At 48.2% G+C, this 22796-nt stretch overlaps 1 protein-coding gene, 1 long non-coding RNA gene and 2 pseudogenes across 2 annotated transcripts; all 4 read right to left on the bottom strand.

Annotated features, from left to right (window-relative positions):
* Positions 1–1020: 1020 nt before the first annotated feature.
* Positions 1021–2892, bottom strand: LOC117855785 (strigolactones hydrolase CXE15). Its single transcript, XM_034738166.2, has 2 exons — positions 1593–2892; positions 1021–1409 (listed from the first exon to the last, which is right to left on the bottom strand). The coding sequence occupies exon 1, from the start codon at positions 2791–2793 to the stop codon at positions 1816–1818; it is 978 nt and encodes a 325-aa protein (XP_034594057.1). The 5' UTR covers positions 2794–2892; the 3' UTR covers positions 1021–1409; positions 1593–1815.
* A 1201-nt stretch (positions 2893–4093) lies between these two features.
* On the bottom strand, positions 4094–4869 carry LOC117856195 (strigolactones hydrolase CXE15-like; annotated as a pseudogene).
* Positions 4870–9284: 4415 nt separating this feature from the next.
* On the bottom strand, positions 9285–10456 carry LOC117859015 (uncharacterized). Its single transcript, XR_004641088.2, has 2 exons — positions 10212–10456; positions 9285–9580 (listed from the first exon to the last, which is right to left on the bottom strand). It is a non-coding gene; the product is annotated as an uncharacterized lncRNA (long non-coding RNA).
* A 7660-nt stretch (positions 10457–18116) lies between these two features.
* Positions 18117–20299, bottom strand: LOC117856196 (G-type lectin S-receptor-like serine/threonine-protein kinase At2g19130; annotated as a pseudogene).
* Positions 20300–22796: the final 2497 nt, after the last annotated feature.

Consider the following 22796-nt stretch of genomic DNA (forward strand, 5'->3'; position numbering starts at 1 on the left):
CAGGAGTTTGTTCTTCCAGATAAACGCATGATTGCTTAGTGAACAAAACGCATGATATCACAGTAAGGTGGAACGGTTCCAGTCAGATGGGAGAGATTCATCTCGAGTAGGAAAAATGCAAAGATAAAACAAAATTGAGTGAATTGAAAGAGGAGGAAGAGCAGGAGTAGCGCGGCGGAAGAGGAGGAATCGCTCACAATGTCGGCGTTGATGTCCGCCGCTGGGCGCTGGCGCCGCTGGCCAGGAGGATGAAGCGATGAGCACGAAATGGTTTATTTTTCCAATTTTTTTGAAGGGTTTATTTTCCCAATTTTGCCCTGCTACAGTACTGCTGTGCTACAGTGTTCCGTGCGAACGGGGCTGAACGGAGCCGTTGGGCAATTGGGCTACGGTAGGCTCTTCAATGGGCTATGAATTTTTCTTTTTTTGTTTGCCCAATGGGCTTTATAGGGCCCCAATGCGCCATGAATTCGATTTTATTCTGAAAGCAAACTGCTGCTGCTGTGCCAGCAGCCATTAGAGTACGTTGATTCTTCTATCCTGAAAGCAAACTGAATAGCTGATACATCGAATTTTTTTTACACCTAGAAAATTTGGAAACCAAAATTGCTCTTGCAAACACTGTTTCTCAACTCGGCGCCCACCTTGGTGCACGAACCGCTTCAAGATTCGTCCAAACGTTTTCTAGGTGGAGATGCTCCGAATTCCCTAAAAAAAGATGCTAATAAGTAATAACCATACCAATACAGCTCTTGGATGACAAATGTTTCTTGAAAACAAAAAAAAATTGTCGGAAACAAAACGGCTAAAAGCACATCATTTAGTGTGCTTCATGAATTTTCCCAATAATTCATGTGATTTTGAGTTTGTGCTAACCACGCCTTCCACGCGGTCTGGTTGCAGTAGTTGCACGATGACATATAATGGCTGCTAAACCTATTTTAACGGCCGATGTGGTACGAAGTAGAGAAAGGGAGAGGGGAAAAAAGGGTACGTATGTCTCGGGTGGATGACGATTCCTTGAGTTCAAGGCTGCGTCGTTGGAGTCCAACACGCATGCAACGGCCCACGTAAAAGAGGAGCTTTGCAAGCCCAGCAAACACAAAACAAATGTTGCTGGTTCCAGTCAACATCCAAAGTTCCAAAGAAAGCTGGAGACGAAACCGCAATGCTGAATCTACAGACGACCGCAGGTTCCCGTCCTCCCGGTCGAAGACACGAGCATGTGGACGCATGTGGCTCACGTGATCTTGTCACACTCGCATCGGATCCCGGAAGTGCCAGATTTACGTTTTCCCAGAGTCTGGTATCGTACTCCCATGTGTGAGAGATGCTGCCGCGAGGTTCCAGGAGCACCACCATGAGAACAGCCAAATCAACGTACGTGTCTTCATTTTGAAAAAAAATGCCTACATGATAAAAACGTCGAAAATAGAATAAGGTGTAATACCGACCAAATATAAGAGTTCAATATAATTCATCCGTTTTAAATTTAGGACACGATTTGATTCGAATGATAACCTGAATAGTTAAGAGTACATTTGGAAAGTACTAGCAAGACTAGCAACTACGTACTGTAGTCACCAACAGACCTACGAAAACCTTAGATGCCGTCAGACGCAGGGGAGGCGGTCCGTGGGGCGGCGGCGGCGGGAGGTCGGATTGGAGCTCTGCCTGCGGGAGGAAGAAGGAAGACGAGAAGAGGAAGATGAACAGTATATGGGGGCGTTCGTTCGCTGCGAGCGGATAGCGACGAACGAGCGCCCACCAATGGCCCCGACAGACCAACTAATCACCCCCCTGCAGTTCAGTTGACTAATTGAGCACGGCATGGTGGTGCACAAACCGCTTCAAGACTCCCATCAACTCCTCCGTCGCCTCGCTCCGCGGTCTGATGACGGAGAAGCCATGTGGTTCCCCCACGAACTCGGCGAGCTCCACGGCCTTCCCCATCTCCTTGAGCCTCGCGGCGTAGCGCAGCACGTGGCCACACAGCACGTCGCGGCCGGGCGCCACGACGAGCGCCGGCGGCAGCGTCAGCGGCTCAAGCCTCGCGCTGCCCGGCGCGAACGGGTTCGCCAGCGGGTGGTCCCTGGTGGCCCCCACCGGAAGCGCCATGCGCCAGAGCTGGTCGAACATTTCGACCGTCAGGGACACGCCGGCGGGGGGATCGGACTCCGTCGCCGTGCGCTCGTCGCTGCCGAAGAACGCGGAGAAGAGGATGTATCCGGCTAGGCGCACCGGACCGAGCACGATCTGCCCGGAGGCGATCTGGACGACGACGTGGTGGGCCAGGTTGGCGCGGGCGGACACGCCGGACACGAACGTCCGGGAGAGGTCGGCCGATTCGGCGAGCCACGGCTCGGCGCCGTCGCGCAGCCAGGAGAAGAATGTCGCGGCATCTTCGATGGCCGCGGGGAGGCGGTGCTCGGGGGCGAGGCGGTACTGGACGGAGAGCACAACGGCGGGGAGCTCGGCGGCGAAGCGCTGGCAGAAGGAGTGGAACATGGGCTGGTCGTAGGCGCCGACGCAGTAGCCGCCTCCGTGGAAGTACACCAGCACCGGGAGCTTCCCTTCGGCGCCGGCGGCCGGCGGCGAGGGCTTGTACACGCGGACCTTGAGGCCTCGAGCCGCGTCGTACACGGCGTCCTTCCACTGGACGCTCGGTACGTCCGGGAACGGCCCTGCCGGCATGATGGTCGATTCGTCGCCGCGGACGACGGAGCCGTCGCTGAGGAGCTGGATCACGCCGAAGAAGTCCTCCACGACGCGCGGCGCTGTGCCGCCGGACATGGTGATGGACTGATGGTGACGTGAATTGGTGATCGTCTATCGAGGATGCCGAAGACTGCTTGCAGCTCTCCCCGGACTCGCCAACTGACGATCGACGATTTGCATACATGACCCTCGGCTCCTTATAATAGGATGGTTTTCTTCGAGCTAAAGTTTAATCTGTGTCACATCGAATATTCAGAAGCTAATTAGAAGGAATAAATATAAGTTAATTATAAAACTAATTGCACATATAGAGGCTAAATGACGAGACGAATCTATTAAGCCTAATTAATCTATCATTAGCAAATATTTACCGTAGCAACACATTGTCAAATTATGGACTAATTGAGCTTAATAGATTCGTTTCGCTGTTTAGCCTCCACTTATGTAATGAGTTTTGTAAATAGTCTACATTTAATACTTCTAATTAGTATTTAAATATTTGATGTGACCGGGCTAAAAGTTTAGGAGGAGTACCCAGCACCCTTGCCTCAGTCCATGAAGGTTCTTGCTGCGCGCTCACGTCGGACGAGACTCCTCACGTCACGCACAGAACGGACGCCAGCACGCACGCGCCACGCGAACCGTGACTTGCAGTCTTGCATCAGTTTTCTCGTGTGGTTGTGCTGTGTTTGTGAAGTCCGCCACGGTCGGTTTCAGAGTCAGAGGAGCAGCCAAAGATTGGCTGGTGTTTCTTGGACTACGTGGCGGCATGAGAGTGGCTAGCTAGATGGCATGAGAGAGACAGATCAACCATGAAAGGTAGTCCGGCGGTTTGTATGTTCGGCCCAATTATACCAAGACACGTTGCGGTAGCCCGTTTTATTTCTTTCTTATTATTTCCTCATATTATTCAGTTTATTTTCCTTCTTTGCACTATATGTGAACTGTCTTACAGTTTTGTTAGCCTTTCATTTCTATTTCAGTTTTCTTATTTTTTTCTATTCATTCATGGACTATCAAATGGCTATTGAGAGAACTTATAAACCATAGGACATGAGCTGTATGCTACAAGAGCAGCAAGGATAAACTACTGGAACATGGCAATTACTAGTAGAACACCATCATCATCAATATCTAGTGTGTGTCTGTGTGTGTGTGGGTGGGGGGGGGGGGGGGGGGGGGGGGTCACAACTAGTGGAGCACAACTCCTGGAATAGCGCCACCTTTCTTTGTAAGTGTTTAGGTTGGGTTTATATGTGAGTGTGGGCCAGAAGACAGGCTTAAGATTTTGGCCCATTCTTTCGGATGTTTGCATGGGATGGATTTGAAGGGAAGTAACAAGATTCATTCGAATCCAAAAAGCCAATTAGCCAACTAGCTAGAACTTGCATGATGATTTATTCGAGTTCAGACGGGATTAAGTCCATCCATTTTGTATTGCCATGTTCTACAGAACGAGCGAGAACAAGACTAACCAAAAAGGACACAGATTTATTATTAGACTAATCACCAACTATCTGTACAGTACACTAGTGGCACTGGGCGCCGTTGCCTCTGTGGACGAAGTGCTTCACGACACGGATCAGCTCGTTGGCCGCCTCGTTCCACGGCTGTCGGGAGAAGAACGCGTGCTCCTGCCCCTCGAGGACGGCGAGCTCCACCGGCTTCCCCATCTCCCCAAGCGCCGCCGCGTAGCGCAGCACGTCGCTCGTGGAGGATGTCGCGGCCGGCCGACACGACGAGCAACGGCGGGAACGCCACCGGCTCCAGGCGCGGGCTGTCCGGGCCGAACGGATTCGCCGCCGGGTGGTCCCTGGTCGCGCCGGCCGGGAGCGGCAGGCGCCACAGCTTGTCGCACATCTCCGGCGTGAACGGCGCGCCGGGCGGGGGCGCCGCCGCCTCCGCCGCGGTGGGCTCGGCGCCGCCGAAGAACGGCGTCGCCAGGACGTGCCCCGTGATGCGCAGCGGGTCGAGGGCGAGCTGGCCCGACCCGCGCCTCACCGCGACGTGGTGGGACATGTTCGCGCCGGACGACTCGCCGGCGACGAACACCTTGGCGAAGTCGGCCAATTCGGCGAGCCAGTGATGGGCGCCGGGAGCGGCCGTGCCGAGCGCTTGCGGTACGACAGCTGGAGAACTCCAGGCACAATCTTAACCTCGCTCGGCTATGATTGAGGGGGCTGTTAGAGATAAATCTTTGTAACTAGCATATCTTGTCCGCCAAGGATTGTAATCCACGCGAGGGGAGTTTCCTCGCCTATATAAACATGCAGCCACCGGTCAGAAAGAGGCATTGGAGTTCAACCAATTCCACCGCGCCTTTGATCTTTTACACGCGGTAGTCCTCAACGACGACCCGTGGTGCCGTACCACCGGACATGGTGCTCGAGGAGTGCACGAAGCGTCTGTTGGTTCACTCTGCTTCAGTGAAGGATTGTTTTGTCATTTATATAAGAAACGAAGCAGCAGTGAGTTATAGTTTGCGGTCGTCTTCACCTTGTCATCAAAAGCTGAAGCCACTTCGTGTACACCAAGTCAGGAGAGCAGCTGTGATAGGTGTGTCTTCCTTCAAACTTAACAGGAGGGACATAGCTAGATAATGTAGAAATTACGAGGAACATTGCTTTTGTTATACCATCTTATCTTTGCATAGGACAAACCTAAATCGTCTATATGCCAATATTTGAAAAGAATTTAAAAAGAAACAAAATCATCAAGAAGAACTAGATAAAAAATAATTTATGGCTTAATATCGTCGATTGTCCCTAAATTTTGAATTTATTATCCTTTGATGATTTTTTACCTATTTGGCTATTTTACGTAATTTTTGTTATAGATGCAACAAAAAAATGCTGCAGTCGTGTTATGAACGTGGGTGCTTGTTCCGCTCAGTGTGCCACGCACACATTCTCCATATGCCTTGTTTTTTCTTCTTCCTTTTCACTTTCCTTTTTCTCGTTTGCATTCAGACTTTCTTTTGTTTTATGTCATTCCACTTCTCCCTTTTTCCATTTATCTTCTATATTGTTATTTTCTTTTATGTCACCCTATTTTCCTCCATTTTCCTTCATCACGCTTGCTAAACTATTATCATATACCTCATATGTCTTATTTTTCATTTCTTCCTTTCCACTTTCCTTTTTTTCCATTTTCCTTATACCTTTTTTTTTCTTTTATGCCACCCTACTTCCCATGTTTCCCATTTGTCTCATGACTTGTATTTTCTTTTATGTCACCCCTATTTTTCTTATTTATTCTTTTTAAAATAGAATATAGATGTAGACATGGGCGGAGCTAGGTATATTCCTGGGTATTCCCAGGAATACCCAACATATTTTGCAAAAGATCAACTAGATGTAGAGTATGTACATATGTATAGTTTGTGCTGGACCAAATCCTGTTGTTTCTAAGTTCCTAGTCTGAATATTTAGCCAATACACTCATCTTCCATCCTGAGTTTTGCAAATCGCCTCTGACTCCATCTCCTCACGTTTCCTCATGTGTTATCCAAATTTTATGCCCTAATTTTGTAGCATAGTTGAACCATTTCCTCTATATCAGTGGTGATTTGGTTATGTCTATACTGTCATAGTTTTTCGTGTGTTGTGACTTTTACTGTTGGCAATACCCAAGCCAGAAATCCTGGCTCCGCCACTGGATGTGGATACTCATATACAGGCACGCATACTTAATTCTATAAATAGACGCACGCGCACACGCTATCTTTACGGGCTCGACCAATATTTTCATATAATAGGCTACTAGCATGGGCTCTGCACGAACAATTTACACGAGCAAATGGATAAGTCAATGGACAGGTACACGCTGGATAGTTCACAGTTTCTTCTTATTGTCAGAGCTACACTAACACTTACCTGAAAGTTATTGGCCACAAATAATGTCAGGCAACACTGCAAAGGGACAAATTGCACTATAGCTTAGCTTATTGCATCATATACAGCCAAGCTTAATAGCTTATAGTAAAGGTTACTACAGAGTTGACTAAGACACTTTAGTCCATCTCCAGTTCCCCCATAACTAATAGGCCGCCACAACGACATAAACCAGTAGAGGAAGTAGCTGCAATAATACACGCAAAATACCAACATCATCATGTTGACTCAGCATAATCAAAAGGGGACTCTATCAAACTGCTTGCTTGCCACGAAATCAGCTCAATTATGAGGGAAAACAAATGTATCTTCAAATAATAAAAGAGGTGATAGATATTAAATAGTACATCCCTATCACATCTATTTCTATTATGCACTCATAAGGAGAATGACATCCAGGACCTCGCGTGCTTGTCATTCATCAAGCAGCTCCTCAAACACCAGTTGACTTATTGAATCCAGCAACTCAACATTCAAAATACAGCATCAAAAAGTGATTGGCAACATTGATCAAGACAGGTGGCACAACAAGACGAAGTCAACATCAAGCCAACAGAAGAATCTTGGCATAAAACAGAGGAGCCGCGTAGAATAAAACTACGGGATTTATCTGCAATGGTGCCTGCGTTTAAACAAATATGCAACCTACTTCAAGGATTTAAATTTGCAGGCCCTGTATTCTATCAGATGGAGGCTGCTGCCAGCCTAATAATTTATTCAAATCATGTATGCCTTTACGTGATGCAATTACGGAACAGAGCTGTATATAACGCAGGGATAGGAAGATCAGTTCTATGTGACAGGGGGGAGAAGAGAAAGGAGGGCATGGCTAGGAAGGATAGGGTGCCACGAGGGTATGTACCAATTCTGATTGGGCTGTGGGAGGAGAGGGAGAAGATCCTCGTGCATATGGAGCACTTGAAGCAACCCTACTTCCTTCAGCTTCTTGATCTGGCGGTGCAGGAATTCGGGTATGAGCAGCAGGGAATCCTTCATATCCCCTGCACAGCCGAAGCCTTCCGGTCGATCATTGGTGCCACCCGGAAGTCAAAGTCATGACAATTGCTGCGCCTCCCCATTTCTCCTCTTCTTTTCTCTGTAAATTTCTTAGGCTAGTTCAGACAAGGAACAAGATTGATTATTCTATCGTGGTTGTAGGTATGTTTGAAGGGCTGTAAATCCATATCATGTACCATGATCCAAGCACTGCAATAAGTTGCTATTGTGAAATTTTGCTGAGATTACCACTGTTGCACCCATTTAATCAACAATGTCCTAGCTATTTTTCCGTAATGGGTCCTTGCTTTCGTGTTTTTGTTTAGTTATTGTATTTCTTGTCCAACCTAAGGATGATAAAGTATTTAATCAAGCATTCATCAAGCATGACCATTAAATAAAGGTCATCATTGTCGAGCTTGTCAGTTGTCACACTTATGACCAAGCAGCTCCGACTTCCAACTGAGCCGGAAAAAGTGCAACTAAGGGTATGGGTATGTTTAGTAGAATTCCATCTGATTTTGATTCTCTATGGGAGCTAATTCTACGATAGAAGTGATTCTTTTTTATTCTCTAGCATAAACTCTTAAAATCAGGATAGATAATACTTCACAAAACTAGGAGAAGCTACTTTTTTTAGCTCCTATTGGTGTTTATACCCGACAACCTACCGAGAGGGTGTCCAAGGTAATGTTTTGGTTGGTGGGGCTCGTCGAGATCAGGAACTTGAAGGTAAACGCTAACACACGATTTAGACAGGTTTGGACCACTGAATAGCGTAATACCCTATGTGTTGTGTGTTGCATTGCATTGATTGTATTGAATTGCTTTGGAGAGGGCCCTGCCTCGTCTTATATACACGAAGGGTAGGGTTACAGGGCGGTTGGTTATGTTGGATACGACTAAGGGAGTCCTACTCTTGTTACAGCGAGTATTTTCCTAATGCTTGACTAGTTACTATCTTTCCATGTAGACTACGCCGTCCTGCGTCAGGATCTTCATGTTAGATGCATCTCGGTGTCTAGCCCCATATTTGTGACTATCCAAACCTTCTGGTGGTACCACAAATGTATGTTGGGCAACCCGCGTCAGCTGCATGCACAAATTAGGCCTAGTTTGGTTTCTCCTGCTTATTTTTAGCACCCGTCACATCGAATGTTTAGATACTAATTAGAAGTATTAAACGTAGACTATTTACAAAACTCATTACATAAGTGGAGGCTAAACGGCGAGACGAATCTATTAAGCCTAATTAGTCCATGATTTAACAATGTGTTGCTAAAGTAAATATTTACTAATGATGGATTAATTAGGTTTAATTAGGCTTAATAGATTCGTCTCGCCGTTTAGTCTCCACTTATGTAATAGGTTTTATAAATAGTCTATATTTAATACTCCTAATTAGTATCTAAACATTCGATGTGACACGTACTTAAAAATAAGCAAAGTGAATTTTAAAGCAAAGTGAACCAAACGACCCCTTATTCACTCTGCAGGAGCCCGCCAACATTTACCTAATCACATGCGTTCTCCTGCCGCGTTTTGCGGGAAGAAGCGAGCAGGCCGGCGGACGCCTGCCGGAGCCTGCGAGCTGAATATAAGCTGAACGGCTGAACCTCACTCTGCCTGGAATAGGCGAATAGCAAGCAGGCTTGCATGCTGCTATTTACAAAAGCATCCATAATATTACTTATTATTACTAGATGGGTTTAATAAACTCTCCAGAAGTAATCTCAAATAGCATTCAGAAACTGCTACAAACAGATAAATATTACATCACAAGACCTCAGAACCGCAGCAAATCATACTACAAGTTACAGAACAAAGTCTATTAAATCTCCTTATCAGAACATGGTTGCAACCGGTTCAAGAAAAGAGTTTCATCCTGGCTTTGAATTGCCAATTGTCATCAAACTCACACCTCATGCATTGCTTGATTGCTTCAGTGCAGTTCGTCCATACCAGTAAACTTGCTACAAAGCATGGAAAGAAACAGAATAAGGTACTGCAGTGCACAAAAATGATTCTGGCAGCAAGTACTCTACAAAGCTGATTCTGGCAATAAATGACTACACACATTGACAAAAGAAATGATTCTGGGAGTATGTGTTCTACACACATTGATATAAAACTGGTTCTAGGTTGCTGCATGAAGCCATTGAACTGCATACCAATCATGATGTGGCTGTTAATTTAGCAAGTTTGATTTATCCTGTAGGATCAGATGTTTCCAGCACCTACCTTTCATTCTGTAATATAATTGTGGCACAGAGAAGCAGCTTATTAAGCCAAATACTATGCTTCAGACGAATGACCAGCTTATGCTCCTCTATAAGTTTTGAAGATTTCAGAGAACTAACACGCGCACAGCTAGCTTTCTTTTTGTGATGATGCACAAGCACAAAACATCGCAAGCAAGCTGCAAGACTGATCAATAGAACTACATCCTAATCGACACCTCTACCCAGGGAATCTACATCCTCATCACGACCCGGAGATCCACGCCTCATCACGACCCGCAGGCCGCGGATCCACATTTGAGAGATCTACTACGAACAGGAAAAGCGTATGAGACAGATCAGAGGGGATCAAGAACTCGCATACCTTGAGAGCAGCGTCGTCGAAGACGGCTTCTTGGATGCGCCGACGAGCAGGCGGACGGCGGCGGCGGAGGAAACCGAGCAGGCGACGGTGGCGCTCCCGCAGCGATAGGCCCTCGATGTGGTGTGCGGGCGCTTGTTCCCCTCATGCAGGCCTCGCAGGTGTCCTGCGGGCGGTCGCGGGCTTCCTGCTTTAGCCCAGCAGGCTTTGCAGGCCGATCCCACTTGAGCCCACGTCCGAAACGCGGTCACCGGCAGAGACCTGCTCACACATTTTCGCAGGGCGGGCCTAGCAGGCTGGCAGGTGGTGCGCCTGCTTGCATCCTTACTCCCAACCTCGTAGTTCCTTTTACATAATTATTCACAGAATCAACGTAGAATCACTTCTCTCTAAAAAAATTATTTAACAGAGCTCTTGCTGAATTTAGTAGAGAATCAGTTCTGAGAGTTCTGCCAAACGCACCTTAACAACTCCATGGAGCTCCTCCACCACCGAGGAAGGCATCGCCAAACTCAGTCATCATTGCCATGCAAGCTAGCCACACCCACGACCTAGCAGCTCTGACGTACGGTGGGGAAGAACATCAAGGCGACGCCTCTAGGGAGCTACACAACACATTGGCGCTGCTAATGCGAAACAGACAAAGATTCACACTTTCAACCCATTAATTCTAACAATTACATTTTCTGGCACCCTTTCTCTTGTAGTGTCATGCACCTAACTTGGCAGTGAATATTAAGTATATTGGCATTAGGTACATACAAATATCCATGTAGATATTATATACTGAAAATAAAAAAACACTTAAATGCAATGAATATTAAAAATCTTCATAGTAGGTACATGGAAAAGATAAGGCAAACAAAATCCTATTTATTCTAGCCACAATATTGATGTTAGCCTAACATTAATTCCTAAAGTAACAAATCACATTGGTATACTATAAAGCATAGAGCATTTGTAAATGTCCAGATATACCATAAAATCAAGCTCTATCAGTTCCTGGCATCCCATCAAGAGCAGGACATGCAACATATAAGAGTACATAGGTTAAAGACCCAATAATGTATATCTCACGTCACAAACTTTTTAAGGACTAAAATTTTAATATCCACCAGCCAATTGCAATTGATTTTCTACCGCATCCCCAACCACGTCTGAAATAATATTCTTGCCCTAAAACAATGTCGGCATGTATAAATGAATTGAATAACAATGTAATAAAAAAAGAATGATTTTTTCCGGTGACTTATTTTTGGTACAAGTATATAAACACAATTATATTTAATAACATGCACACTTCAACTAAAATTAAACTCCACAATTTTAGAGCAAAATAACATGAGTAAACAATAAAATATCAGACACATAAAAACTAACAATACCATGCATCATTGGGAAAAAGGACATATGAGACATTTCATCTATACCTGGTCATACTAGTTGAGGAAGACTTGTCCGATGCTACCGCTTACAAAGTCTGTTTTGCTCTTTTTAATCAATGTTATACACTACACAATTTCAATATTGTGAATCGGAACTGTTGCATGTATGCTATATTCAAATAATAAGTAAAATGTTGTAGAGAGCTTATCGAATAGACTATTTCTGTATTGTATCATTAATTTATTTCCATTTATTATATGAGTGATTTCAAATGGGACATCATCTAAGCCTATGACCCGATGAGCAGCATTGGTGCTTTTTCCGGATGGAAGGACGGTGTTGTAGCCACTGTCACTCAACAACATGCGTCAGTAGGTGTCTTCCACTAGGAGGCTGTTGCATGCATCTCAACATTGACCATTAATACTGTTCTAATCCCAGTGGCCCAAGGACATCTGGAAGCGACCATGCGAATCTGTTGAGGCAACCTTCCGACCCTTCAGGCTAGTTGCTTCTGGAGGCCATACATGACCGTGGGATCACTCCGCTGGGGAGGAGTATGGCGCAGGTGGCGTCCTTTTCTTCCCACACTCCAGATCTTGTGCAGACGAGAGTGGCTTGGTTGGTGTTGCAGAGAGGCTTGAGTTGAACCACCATGCAGTCTAGGTGTGCCTGCTAACGTTTTGTGAGTTAGAGAAGCATAGTTATTTGGGGCTGAGTGATGAAAGACTTCAGCTTGTAAAAACTATTGGGTCACTGGACTCATCTACCGCCGTACTACCATCATAATGCGCACACTCAGTTCTACCGATAGCGATGCTTGGGTGGAGGATCTTGCAGTGCCCTTTCTACATATACACGCTAATGCCAACATCTGAGCACATATGCTGAGGAAGAGTTGTCCTGACGCCACCGCCTCATCCACCCTAGCAATAGATCATTTTCTTCTTCGATAACTACAATATAAATCCCTGCATTTATGGCTAGACATGAAAAACATGTATATTTTGGAGAGCTAGTCCGTAGAAATGGAGCAGGCCCTCACTACTAGGGAATGGACCTCTCATCCTGAGGTTGGTTTTCTACTGGTCACTTTTTAGCCCGATACTAAAGGTAGCATTAGTACCGGGCCTATCGGATAGCGAAGAGACCCCGTAACCCCCTTTAGTACCTCTAGCCCCCCCCCCCCCCCCCCCGACCTCCACCCCCGCGCGATGCTCTCTCACAGTCTACACTGATCCCTTCCTCTCTCTCAGTCTCCTCCTCCTTTCTACACTGCCTCCTTATCCCTTCCTCTCTCACACACACTCTCCTCCTCCTCCTCCTCCTCCTCTACTGCCTCCCCTCCCCTTCCCCCTCCGCTCGCCCCTCACCGGCGGGGTGAGGTTAGGTGGTGGCGGCGACGGCGGGCGGCAGGGCAGGGCGGGGCGGAGGGCGTGCGGCGGGGCGGGGCGGCTGGCGGAGGTGGAAGGCCGGAGGGGCGACGGTGGGGTGGAAGCGGGACGGCAGGAGCCGACAGCGGGCGTGAGGGCGGAGGAGCAGGCAGGCGGCGGGGGTCGGCGGCGGGCACGGGGGAGCAGGCGGGTGGCGGGGGCGAAGGAGCAAGCGGGGGTCGGTGGGGGTAGAGGAGCAGGCGGGCGGGGGCGGAGGAGGGGGCCGGCAGCAGGGAGGCGGGGTCCGGCGGCCGGGGGGGGGGGGACGAGGCGGTCGGGATTCATTTTTTTTATTTTTTTAATACTCTGCACGGCAAAAAATTGCGTCCGCGAAGAATCAAACCTGGAACCTCAAGTATCGGGAGTTGCACTAATCAATCAAGCTGCGTGAGGTTGTTGTCTATGAAGGACCCGCAACCCTATTTAATAGGGGTAGATAGGGAAAACTATACCCTAATTAATCACTCCTTAGTATGCTAAATGCTGTCTAAACGACTTCCTTTTCCTATACGGAGGGAGTACATGTGCATTTTTACTTTTTTAGTGTCAGATCGACTGCAGGTAGTGATAATTGTTTTTACATTTTGGAAGGTTGCAACAACGACAAGTCCTGGAGCCGTGTTGGGAGGGGGCTGCAAGGCGTGCTAAACAACATTTGAGAAGATGAGACAGATTTTGAGCAAGTTGATAGTAACATTTCAGCAGCGACGCGTGCAATGGGAACATAAATCAAATTAAGCTATAATCCCGCAAATCCGATTTTTATTCAGGAAGTGACTAGCATTTAGGAACAGACATTTCAGAATTCAGACCACTCACTAGCAAAGTTTCACCGAAACCTTGCGACGAATCAATAGACATTCTGTGGCATTTGGTCGACAAAGGTTCAAAGGCATATGATTATAAACATGAAACATCCATAGGAACCAACATCCGACTTGTCAGTTGTTTTGGCTAGTGCTTGCCGTTTCAATAGAAACAACAAACCTGCTGCATAATCCAGCGCAAAGTTGATTCTACGCGCGAGACCGAGTCGTCGCGTGCGCTGCCCACCCGACCACCTCCCAGCCTCCCAGGTCCCCACGTGCATGGGGAGGAGGTGAGGGCTCCCCTTCCCTTTCGACACCGGCAGCCCGTGCGCTTCCCGGCAGATGGGCAGAGGCGAGACCTGTGGCTCCTTCCGGCGAGCTGAGCCGCGGCAGCGGCTCCGGAGGGCGCGCGCGGTGGCCGTCCGGTGAGGGCTTCTCTTCCCCTTTCCTCTTCATTGCCGGAAGGCAGCTGGGGCTCCGGCTTGTCTACGACGGCGGCGACGATGGCGCAGCTGCCCCGGCGAAGCAGCACGGCGGCGACAAGCACTGCCACTCCCAACAAATCCCCATTTCTCTTTCTCTTTTTTCTCCCAAAAGTTGTGTTTCTATATTTTTGTTTTCGAATTTGTGGTCCATTTTTGTCTCCAATCTTTGTTCCAATATATATCTTACAATCATAATGTATGCACATAACTTTTGTTTGGCATAATTTGTTCATGATTTATGCACACAATTTGCTCATAACTTTTGTTTGGTATAATTTGTTCATGATTTATGCACATAATTTGCTCGTATATTCTTCTGTTCATACTTTATGAGCACAATTTTTGTATATAACTTCTGTAGCTCACAGTTTATCAACATAATTTTTGTGTAACTTTTGCGTTGCATAACTCTATGACCAAATTTATCTGTATAAATTTTTGCTCGTATAAGTTTTTTATTTAACGAATGGGCACGAGACGGTGCCTATTTCATTGATAGAGTAGATTATTACAGTAGTGTTTCATAATATGTCACTCTTACGCGATTACTCTCTAGATGAAAAGGTCGCTAAAGCTTTTGCCCCTACTAAAATTCATGTGCCTGCTTCCTCCTTGATTTTGGCCAGCAATGAGGTTGCTGCCATCTCTTGATGGTTGAAAATTCGCCTATTTCGCTCCTTCCAGATTTTCCATATTATCAGCAGCGCCATAGAGCATGTTCCCTTCCTAGGGGCTTCGGTCCTTGTAGTCATATTCATCCACCATTCCAGAGCGTTGTCGGTTGGGGGCCATTCCGAGGGTTGTATGCTTGGTTGCGATGTCCAAGTGGCCACGAGGCTCCATATTCGCTTGGTGTATCTACACTGAGCCACTAGATGGTGTGCTGTCTCTTGTTATATACGGCACAAGGGACATCCAGGGGAGTGAGGCCATCCTCGTCGCGCAAGTCGATCAGCTGTCCATACGCGGTTTTGGAGGATCAACCATGCGAAAAACTTGCATTTCGGTGGCGCCCAGCAGTGCCATACTGTTTTGTAGTATGGCGCATAAGTGGATCCAGGAACTGCGCCTTGTATGCCGATGCCGCTGAGTATTTTCCGTTAGACGTGAATTTTCATTGTATTGTGTCTTCCTGTTGTGTTTGCATTTGCAGCCGCACCATTGCTGCTAGACGCCATAGTGCTACAAATTCTTGGAGGTGTTGTGTTGTCAGTCCTTCATGGATTTTTATGTCCGCCACCCAGCTATTGTTATATAAGGCTTCTGCTAGTTTTTTATGCTTTCCCCTGGATAGCATATATATGTTGGGCGCAATGTCCTTTGGCCTATTTCCTTGTCCCCAAGCTGAATGCCAGAAGCTTGTTTTGCGTCCATTACCCACTGTGATCGTTGTGCAAGCCGCGAACAAACGTTGATCGGAGTCGTCACATGGTATCTCCGTTCCAATCCATGTTTTCCGCGGTGATTCCCACTCGTGCCAAATCCAGCGCAGTCTCAATGCTCTAGCGAATTTGTGTAGGTTTAGCACTCCTAACCCCCCATTTTCTTTTGGTAAGCAGGTTTTGATCCAATTAACCTTGCATTTGCCGCCTGTAAGCGTTGTGTCTCCGGCCCAGATGAATCGTTTTCTTATTTTGTCTAGTTCGTCTAATACTTCGTTTGGTGCTTTTATGACGGTTAGTAGGTATAATGGCTGCGCTGAAAGCACTGCTTTGGTGAGGCAAACCCATCCTACTTGAGAGAGATTGCGTTTACCTCAAGAAAACAGCTGGGTTCACCAGCTTCCAGGGAGGTAAATAGCAGCTTCAGCTATGGTCACCAGCTTACATCGGATAAGCTTTTATTTGATTCATTTTATTCAGTCAGTGCATATTTGTTTCCCCACGGTGCTAGCTAGTCGTCTAGTAGGAGGAAGTGCTCCAAGAAGTCAGAAGCCGTCTTGTTGCCGTTGACCGTGAAAGCTCCCGTCGCCGGCCATCACCGCACCGACGACCTCCATGGCTCCATCGACGGCCCCGCTGTCGTGCCCCAATCACAGGGGCTTGCACTACAGACAGAGTCGGAGTCGGACTGCTCCGATCGGACTCGGTCGAGTTGGTGGGTGCGAGTCGGTTCGTGAGGTTGCCAATTCCGAATTTCCGATGGGAACGGGGCACCCTAGCTATAACCTATAAATTTAGGAGGCCGCGTACGTAGAAATCCATCCGATCTGGTCGATCGCAACTAATCAAGGCCGCGTGCGCCCTAACCGATCGAGCTAGCGAAGCCATGGCGGAAGAACTTCTCGTGGGCGGCTTCTCTACTCAAACCAAGGCCATGCGCATGCGCGCCGCCGCCTTGGCCTCCGACACCGCGGAGGAGTTCCTAGAGCTGATCCAGGACTTGATCGAGCCCGCAGAGTCGTCACCGATGGAGGATCAGCAGCAGCAACATCATCAAGAAGAAGAAGACGAAGCAGCAGAGATCGCGGAGCTGGACCTCTTCTGGTCGCGCCTCATGGAGCGGCCCGACGAGTTTGACTACTACCCGCCCTTCGACTCCACCAAGAGCGCAGTGCCCATGGAGGGCGTGCAGGCGTGGGCCGAGGAAGACCGGGAGCTGTTTGACGAGTTCATCAACATCTTTTCTGACGTTGAGGAAGGAGACACCGCGGCCATGGAGGATGACGGCGAAGACGCGTGGGCCGAGGACGAAGATGACTTCTTGGACGACGGCTTCATCCAAGATATCGCTGGGGGAGGAGGCCACGCCGGCGTTGTGGCGCCACCGCTCGATCTCGAGCTCAGATTGTAGATTAAGATTTCGAGTCTGCCGCGTGTGTGATTCTCTTCTTCACAGCTACTCAAAGACAAACTTTTAGATGGCATAAGAATCCTTCTCTTTGTTTGCACGTAGATTTGTATTTTTTTTCCGTTCTTTGTTTGCAAGACAGCTGCTGTGATATTGATGTTCGTTGGTTATCTTGCTTGTTCAAACACTGTAACCTAAGCTTGTAGATGCAAACTCATTCTTCTACATACATAAGCCTTGTTAAGTTGTTTGTTTGCAGTCCTCCTTTATGTGCTATCAGATCAGATCGAATTGCAGTTTCCTCCTAATCACAAACCTGTTCATTTGCCTGAAGGTTTTTTTTTATAGAAAATTTACATTAAGATGAAAAACAAAATGAAGACAATAAAGCTGGACTCACAGCGAAATTGAATGTTCTTAATTGAATGTGTAGGTTTAGCACAATGGACCAGTACCATGCAATTTTTTCCGCCAGCATGAGCCACAATGGACATAGATGAGACGTGGTGAAATTTGAATCCTTTTTTCGAAGGAAATCAATCTAGAAGAGGAAATTAATCTATAAATGGTGCTGAAAAAAAAGGCAATTCCTGAGTCTGATTGCTCGGAAGTCATCAAGGCTTTGTCAATGGGTACAAAAAATAGAACCTCTTTTGTTTTTGTGATCAGAGAGACCTTGCAGGCTAGTAGTAGTTTGTCGGAAGTTTGTTTCCAGGCAGTAAAGAGAGATCAAAATAATATAGTTTCTCATGAATTGGCACGGTTGGCGAAACGTATTGTACTGTACATACTGCAGTACGGCGTACACAAGTTCCCTTTTGTGTCAAGTCTATAGTTGCCCAGTAGTGTACCCTTGTTCCTGAGTAATGAATGGATCTCTCTTTTTCTAAAAAAAAGTGCAACATCGAGAAATATATATTTAAAAAGGAACAAATTTACAGGAGTGAGAGCATAAAAAATTATTTGTATGTGGATTTATGGGGAAAAAAACAGCAGCATATGCCAGCGAGCTAAATTTGTGATGATCCACTACCACTCGTAAAGGTTACTGACGTACTCGAAACGGTTGTCATCCGTTGCGTTGACGATTGTGGTCTTGCAAACATGGTCTCGAGCAACCTCGGCAGCGGTGGCATGTCGCGATCAAGCACACCCTCCAGCGTCTGAACCACTTCCCCCATCGTCGGCCGGTGAGCCTCGTCGTCCTGGATGCACCAGCACGCCACCTTGCAGGCCCTCTCCACCTCCTTGAGGTTCGCGTCACCGCACAGCCTCTCGTCCAGCAGCGACCTCACGTCCCCCTCGATCAGCTCCCTCGCGGCTTTCATGGGGAAATACGCGACATGGTCACCATCAGACTCAGAGGTCGTGTAGCACTCCTCGCCGGCGCCGGAGTTCCTCCTCCCCGACACGAGCTCCAGCAGCACCATGCCGTAGTTGTACACGTCGACCTTGGCCGTGACGGCCGTCCCGCCGATCCACTCCGGCGCGAGGTACCCCTTGGTGCCCCTCATCGTGGTCAGCACGCGGCTGAAGCCCCGCCCGACGAGCTTGGCCATCCCGAAGTCGGCGATCTTCGGGAGCAGCAACGCGTCCAGGAGGATGTTCTGCGGCTTGACGTCGCAGTGGATGATCCAGTCCCGGCACCCCCTCATGGAGGTAGGAGAGGCCCCTGGCGACTCCGACGGCGATCTGGTACCGGGCGCCCCAGTCCAAGAACAGGTGGATGTCGAGGGACCGGTTCGGCACGTGCACGTAGACGAGGAACCGGTTCTCGCCTTCGCAGCAGAAGCCAACCAGTTTCACCACGTTGATGTGCTGGATGACGCCGATCGAGCTCACTTCAGCTCTGAATTGCTTCTCTCCCTGGAAGCTGCCGTCCAATCTCTTCACGGCCAAACAAAGCATCAGACAAGCTACATTAGAAATTGCACTAGTACCGTTGCTTTGGGTTTGTTTTGCGTTGATCAATCCGTCCAGCCAAACAAAGCATCCCTGGCTGCCATAGGAATACGCGATGCAAGAGCGGTTGTTCAGGCAACTCGTCGAGCATTCAGACGAACTCCTAACGTTTATCAAGCCATGCTCTCTGTCAGGCAACCCAATGCTAGGCATGGAGAAGAACCCATCAGTTGAAGATGCTTCACTTCTGGTGCATCCCTGACACATCCTCCTGTCCGATCACCCTGCTCCCAACCCCTCTCCGACCTCAGTGAGAAGCCCTTCATGCAGCTGCAGGGCTGCGGCGCGGCGTAGCTGCAGAGCGTGAAAGCCCCGCAGGCGGCGTACACGTCGCACTGCGCCTTCGGGCCGGCGTAGAGCGTCAGCCAGTCCTGTGACGCGTCGATCCAGACCTGATGCTTGTTCTGGCCGGTGACGTCGACAATGTTGCGCGTCACCGTCCCGTCGGTGGTGATGTTGAACTGGAGGTACTCTTCTCTTCCGTAGTCGACGAACGCGAGGTGGAAGTTGGGCACGTTCCCCGCCAGCTCCGGGATGTTGCCGAAGTACTTGCCGCTCCACGCGCCAGTGGACCAGTAGGCGACGGAGGAGTCGCAGAGCTTGAGCACGAGCTGGGGAGCGTCGGGGTCGACCTCGAAGCAGTAGGGTCCCGGGGACGGGGTGGCGGAGCTCTTCCTGGAGACGAGGCGGCGGTTCACGCCGGTGGCCTTGTTCCGGCCGAGCTTCGCGCTGGGGAGCAGCGTGTCGGTCGGGTGGTCGAAGCTCTGCCACAGCGTGCGGGGGGCCGAGGAGCTGGAGGCGTCGAGGAGGACGAGGTTCCCGCTGTCGAGGAGCACGGCGACGGTGGCGTTCTTGGCTATGGCCTGGGCCGGTTGGGCGGACCAGTTGATGTTGTTGGTGGCCTGGTTCACCACGACGAGATCGCCGACGGCGGAGACGGTGAGCTCCGGCGACGCAGCGGCGTCGGCGACGGGGCTGGCGCCGTTGGCCACCCACACCATGGTCCGTTCGCGGACCGCGGTGAACCATACGCCGAGGTACCACGGGTTCGGCCGCGGCGCGGCGGTCCCGTCGCCATCGGGGGCCCTGAACAAGCCGAGCGCGAACTTGGTGTTGTTGGAGACGATCGTGGCGTCGCCGGCGAGGACCTCACCCGGTGAGAGGGTGTCCGTGGCGGCGGAACACGCGCCGAGGAGGGCGAGGATCGCGGGCAGCAGAAGGGGCATGTTGCCCCTTGCGAGCTGCTGCCCCTGTCAGTCTGTCACACACGACTTGAACGTTGTTTCCAGAGAAGATGGAGCTGCGGTTGCTGCAGGCCTGCAGCTCGACGGCTCAGCGCGGCCACACGAGCGGGATTGGAGATGGGCGGAGGCGCCGGCAACAACGGGTGAGTCGCGACAGTCGGCGCGGCAGTAGAGCAAGATGCTGAGATGCGGACACAAGATTAGGAGGTGTTTTGGATCTTTAATCCGGACTAAAATTCATGTCACATCGAATATTCGGAGGCTAATTAGGAGGAACAAACCTGAGCTAATTATAAACTAATTACATAGATGGAGGTTAATTCCCGAGATGAATCTATTAGACCTAATTAATCCATCATTAGCACATGTTTACTGTAGCACCACATTATCAAATCATGGACTGATTAGGCTTAATAGATTCGTCTCGCAAATTAGCCTCCATCTGTGCAATTGGTTTTGTAATTAATCAATGTTTAATACTTCTAATTAGTATCTAAACATTTGATGTGACAAGAATTTTAGGACCTCCTAAAGAAACAAACGGGGCCTAGGACTCTAGGAGATCGGGAGGAGCTGCGGTCCTGCGGCCGGCAACGAGGATGGTGGTGGGGGTTGGGAGGCGTGCGAGATGCGGCGAGCGGCCTGCAGCAGCCAGGAGATGCGGGAGGGATAAGAAGAGGAGGACGAGCAAGTTGGTTGGTGAGGGTTTTCGAATGTAGCTACGTGGGCTGGGCTAAAATGTTAGCTGCTGGGCGTTGGGCTTCTCGAGTTCCTAGGCTAGATACTTCGGGTTGTTCGGGGATTTCGGGCACTAGGGTTGCAAACTCGAATTACCCGTAATAATTTCAGGTTTCTGGACTTAGCACTCGAGATACCTTCGGGTTTATCGGGGTGTTGGAACAAGGTTTATCGGGTGTCGGGTTTTCCGAGTTTGGGATCGGCGTTTTCGGGTTCAGGATTCGGGTTTTGTGCCCACCCCTAAAGTAGTTGGTTAAGATCCAGATCGACCGTTTCTAGCCGAAGTTTCTAGTCCAAAACCTCCTAGCAAGAGCCAAGAAGCTATATCTAGTACTTCAACGCTCGGGGGGCAACAAAACAAAGGCAAAGGTGCCGGTCATGCCGCAACCGGTCTGATCGGTTTGCCAACCGGTCTAACCGCTTCTTTTAGGGTTTCGCAAAATAAATCAAAACCAAAGATGGTTAAACCAAGAAATCTGAGATTGGTGTTTGGAAAACCGTTGAATCAAAAGGCTGTAGCAAGCATCAAAATGGAAAGCTGAAACCCAATACGAAGCTTCCGGCTGAGTCCCAAAGACAAAAAGATATCAATGATGCTAGTCGGTCTAAAAGTTCCAAGCATTCAAAATCTACTCCAAAACAGAAGTTCCATGATCGAAATCGGCAATGGAATAACTTTCCAACATCGATGTCGTTTTTATCACATGGATCATTCATGCCTATGCAACGGGGCCTTACTATAATATGCCAATGGCCTTCTCATAATTCATGGATGTGGTCTCCTCCTAGATAATTTTCTCCGGATACTACATACAGGGAGCCGACAATTAATCAGCCACCACCTACAAATAATGGCCGTTTTGATCATAAGAATCGGTCTATACTGAAACATAAGCACAAGGTGATTAAACAAGTCTACCGTGTCAAAAAGGATGGTAGATTAAATCAAAATTTAGATTTGATACTGGACATAGAAAATTCCAACATTGAATAATCATCGACTAGTTTTGTTGATGAAGTTGTCCCTAATGATGAGTATGTTTCAAATATTATAGCTGAACAACAATCAAGGGGGCACGATAACCTCAAAGTGGCTGGTTCTGAAGGAACTGGTCTGACCAGTTTTGCCAGAAATTCTAGCAGAGCTAAAAGTGTCACATCGAGGAACAAGGTGATGAAGAAGAAACTAAGCTTTGCTGAGTTGATGCATAAGTACCAGAAGATAGCCGAGCAAAAGTGAAGCAATCGCTTAGGAGATGATCAAAGTAGGAATTCTTCGTCACCAAGAGCAAAGAAGCATCAACGGTCATCGCATTGGTCTTCATTAGTTATTCCATCGATGCATATATAATGGAGCGCATATTCAGGTATATCTGATTATAATACATGGTTTTGGTATAATTCTGGGTTCTTATCTTATGATTATCAATATTATGCTTATGCCATAATTGGTTACCATGTCCACATCGAGATTTCTGTTCTTAGATATATTTAGATGTTCAAAGCCGAAAGTTGATGCCATAATTGTACTTGTCAGAATATTATTTCGGCTACATTACTATCCATAAAAGCTTTAGAAACCATATGTATTGTTTATCATCGTCTTTAGACAATTTTGATCATTGAGAATGTTTTCTGGCACGCAAGCTTTGCCAGAAAAACAGGGAGGCATGTGTTCGAGGTCAAAATTGGCATAGTTGGACGAGCAGGTCTCTGAACCCGTCTTCCAACCGGTCAAATC

Source organism: Setaria viridis, chromosome 5, assembly GCF_005286985.2.
Source record: "Setaria viridis chromosome 5, Setaria_viridis_v4.0, whole genome shotgun sequence".
Lineage (NCBI taxonomy): Eukaryota > Viridiplantae > Streptophyta > Magnoliopsida > Poales > Poaceae > Setaria > Setaria viridis.